Source organism: Elaeis guineensis, chromosome 13, assembly GCF_000442705.2.
Source record: "Elaeis guineensis isolate ETL-2024a chromosome 13, EG11, whole genome shotgun sequence".
NCBI classification, from domain to species: domain Eukaryota; kingdom Viridiplantae; phylum Streptophyta; class Magnoliopsida; order Arecales; family Arecaceae; genus Elaeis; species Elaeis guineensis.
In genome coordinates, this window is record NC_026005.2 from 7,073,522 (window position 1) to 7,077,835 (window position 4,314).

Consider the following 4,314-nt stretch of genomic DNA (forward strand, 5'->3'; position numbering starts at 1 on the left):
AGGCACCATTGTAATTTCAGATCTAGAACATTTCACACGATCCCCAAGGTATGATATTAAGTATGAAGCCATCGACTTCCATCGGGTAGAATTTTACTCTAAAAACTCCAGACAACTTGAGAATGGCTTCACCAATCGACTACTCCCTTCGTGTGAAGTCATTAGGTTACTTCGGGCTCAAGAATTGAGGATAAATGTTGGGGGAGTGAATCATTCTCTTATCTAGCCCAGCTTGACCTTTGGATAAGGAGGAATCTCACTACTTCTATATATCCATTGCACAGGCAACTTGGAAGCTCAACATTACGGTTATGTTATTAAAAAAGAATATGTTAGAACTGAGAAAACTTTTACTAACATCAGAGACCCTACTATAGAGCCCTTGCATGGAAGATCCTGAATAACTGGATAGTTCCTCTATCAAGCCAGCCTCTTGATATCGATTGCAGGCCAATCTTGAGACCAATGATTTTGTACATTCGTTTGACCTCGAATTTGATCGAGGTTCCACCTCAGCATTTCACCAATGATCGATTTGCTCGACCGATAGCTTAGCACCTATGGAATCTCTGAGAGTCTCAAAATAGTCTCCTTTAACTTTATGCATGTGGACTGGATTATAATGCATAATGCCTATGAATGGTGCACGTAATCAACACTCACGATCGTGTGCCTACTTTAGCATGCGTCATGGCCGCTCACGATCTTCAATTAAATGGGTGCATATTCTCCAATTTCGTTACTAGACTCAGCAATAATGGTCAATTGCTCTCTTTTTATATATATAAAAAAAAAAGGAAAGATGATCTTCAGATAAGTCGTTTCTTTAGAGAAAAGAAAGCTCTCACTTCTTTTATTTTTTATTAATCTCAAATTCTAACTTAAGCATTAAAAAATATTTTATCAAAAATTTTTTAATAAATATAATTTTTTTTTTTCAAATGCTCTAAGACGAAGACACTCCAATCCATCATCAGACCTCACTCTCTTATGGGCCTCTGCCACACCAATCTAGAACTTTGCGGCAACATATCCCATGCAAACTAGATATGAATGGAAGAAGACTCGGCCATAGTTTTACCTTGGGTTACCGCATCTTCTCTTAATGGCTTTCTGAATCCTTTATTATAGGAGATGCTTATTGGCTTTTCAGGCTACTCATATCTATCGCCTGAGGAACCAGACTGCTGACTGGGTTGCCATCATGCTCGCCACCGAGATTTTTATTTTCAGCCATCCTCTGCTCTTTCTTGCGTTGTTGGTCGTCCCCTTACGATTTGTGCTGAAATAAAAATAATTGTCGCATCTGGATCTACTAACCTCTCTCTCTCTCTCTCTCTCTATTATAACATTTTTTTTTACTGAGTCACTAATCCTCCCATAGCGGCCACAGTTTCTCTGCAGGTGCTGCAATCGATTAGCGGTCAAAAATAAGTAGAACGTGGCATCTTGCGAAACTCAAGAATGGGGGATCCAAAAGCATCATGCAACCCTCCGAGAACAAAACGACAACATTGGGGCCACATGTCCTCTTCGAAGAATCGCATGTGGATAATGCTTAAAGAAAATCGCCATCCACTCCCGCCGAGGCCGGTTAGGACACCTCGCTTTTACCCAGAGCACCCGGATTCAAATCCGGTAATGGAATATCAATTTTTTTTAAATCAAACCTATTAAAGACATAAATCTGGTGGCTTAGGTGCCAAGTCTCTTTAGCCTAATTTCTAGAGAGGAGGGGAAAAAAAAAAAAGAGAAAACTCAAAGAGAAACTCGTTTCCTTCCCTAGATGAGATCAGCTCGTCCCTATCCCTGTCCAACGGTCCAGATCACCAGATCAGCACAACCACCGTCACATAAGCGGCTCAGATCATCCCTCGCAATTGCACAAAAACATAAAAAAAACAAATCGTAAAATAAGATCACCGCTCAGCCATTTATTTTACTAATCGACAGGTAGCTCATAATTAACAAAGCTTAAAACCACACAGGACAAATCGCAACACGGCCAACCAAAACTCAGCTGAGATCTCATGCCACGTGCGTCACGTGTCGGCCGATCCGATCGCCGATCTTCGGCTCCTCCTCGGCATTTCCGCGCCCGGTGCAGGAGTCGCGGGTGGCGTAGAGCTGGTAGGGCGCGGCGTCGGTGGCGAGCCACTGCTCGACGGTGAACAGCTGCTGGGCGCACCCCATATGGGGACCTGTGGTTGTGACCTCCACGTAGTTGCAATACCACCCGTGGTGGGACCCGCTCCCATCTGAGGTCAGATTCATCCAGCACGGCGGGGTCGAAAGGCACGGTCCCCGGCCGCTGAAGATGTCGAGGTTGCCCCTCTCGAAGTAGTTGTGGCCGGCCTCCATGATGCCGCCCCACGACTCGATGTCCGTGATGGCCACGCCCCAGCCGTCCGATCCGGCGAGGACGAGGCTGATCACCGAGTCCGTGCCACCCTTCCAGATGGACCCCGTCCTGATGTACACCGTATACACGCACTGGTACTCATCATCATCCCGGTTCACGGGCTGTTAACAAGAGAGAAGAAAAGAGTTAGGAGGATAGGATGGTAAATAGATGACGATAGACGGATACTTACTTTTATTGTGAGGGGGGTGACGCAGTGGGAGATGATGACCAGAGAGGAGAGGAGGAGGAAAAGGAAGATGGCTTTCTTGGTCCCTTTCATCATCTTCTCTTCTTTGTGATGGCGGTGGAGAAAGGGGAGGGGATTTGGGGGTGACTGAGGGTGTGGGGAGATGATAAAAAGAAAGGAAGTGGTGGGGTCCGGGTGCAGCTAGCGATGTCCCAATGGTATGAATACAATTGGTGGATATTATTAATGAGGACTTTGTGCGGGAGGCGGGATATTCCTGGGATTTTATCGGCATTTGGTTACGGTGTTATGAGGGTGATCATTAAGTTTCCTGCACCCCTGGTTTGCTCCTTGGAGCCAGTATAGCAGGGATTATTGTTCAGTTCCAAACGTAGTAGGGATTAAGTTTCCCAGACCGATGGTCCGTTTGATTGAAGTGTGTCAAATTATAAAATAATTTAATATATTATAAAAATTATTTATTAAAAATAATTATAAATAAAATTAATTTTTATTATATTTGATTGATTTTTAATAATAAAAAAATTATTATATTTGATTGAAAGTAATCTTTATAAAAATATGATGAAATTTATAAACACATTATGTAACACAAAATAATTTTTTAATATTAAGATAGTCTTGTTATCTCCAATTAATTTTTATACAATGACTGCAATCAAAAAATTCTTTGTATAATGTCATTTTTATTTTAATTTTTTTTTTGTAAAAAATTTTTATTAAATAAATTTGAAAAGATATTAGAATAAATTCAATAATTATATATCTAGTTTTATTGAAGATATTTTTATCAAATATAAATTATCATCACTCAAAAATTTATCAAATACTAATTTTGATCCTATAGTATTTATTTTATCTTTTCTCTCCAAAAAAAAAATATGAGATTCATTAATTTTTTTTTTACCATCTCTATTTTATTTTTTATATCAGACATGATAATCGAATATGAAATTTATTTTTTCATGCTAGATTATCTTTAACCAACTAGACTCTAAGAAAAATAGTAGAGATAAATTAGCCTTAAACAAGCATGAAAGAGGTCTTGGTGGAAAGCATTCGCATCGAATCCAATTGAAGAGTAAATGAAATTCAACTAAAAGATAGGTTTACTATTTGATCAAATCTCAGCAACATACTAATTAGACTCACCTATAGGTCGCTATCAAACCAAGAAAAATTATGAATCAGGGCTCTTACCATGGATGAAAACTTTAGATAGTTTGATACATTTTCTTATTGTTGATTCTTGGAAGCTTAAAAGATTTGTTAGTGCACAATATTTTTGCCACCATAAGATTTGAGATAGAGAAGATTAGATATGCACGGTATTACTCTTGTATATAGGGAGATCATTTTCATATTTTGAGCACATAGCATCCGCATCATAATTATTTTTATATATTTTTTGTTAAAAAATAATCTTTTTTATCAAAAAATAAAATTATATTTATTTATTTATTTATACTTATGTATTAGAAGTATCTGTATTTCGATTCTCAAAAGCTGAATCCGAGGACCTGTGTTGAAATTATATCTTTGTTTCACTATAGAGAACTTAGATTCTGGCCCAGTCTGTTGATTATTTTTCAAGATAAATGATGTAATGTTTATATATATATATATATATAAAGATATTTAAATTATTGCTAGTAATAAGTATAATTTAAAATATCTATTGAATAACATATTTGCAACTAGT

The 4,314-nt window shown here is 38.2% G+C and overlaps 1 protein-coding gene across 1 annotated transcript; it reads right to left on the bottom strand.

The window, feature by feature from the left end:
- Nucleotides 1-1,909: 1,909 nt before the first annotated feature.
- On the bottom strand, nucleotides 1,910-2,824 carry LOC105056845 (PLAT domain-containing protein 3). The gene is made up of 2 exons (XM_010939180.3): nucleotides 2,595-2,824; nucleotides 1,910-2,523 (listed from the first exon to the last, which is right to left on the bottom strand). The coding sequence occupies exons 1-2, from the start codon at nucleotides 2,685-2,687 to the stop codon at nucleotides 2,029-2,031; spliced, it is 588 nt and encodes a 195-aa protein (XP_010937482.1). The 5' UTR covers nucleotides 2,688-2,824; the 3' UTR covers nucleotides 1,910-2,028.
- Nucleotides 2,825-4,314: the final 1,490 nt, after the last annotated feature.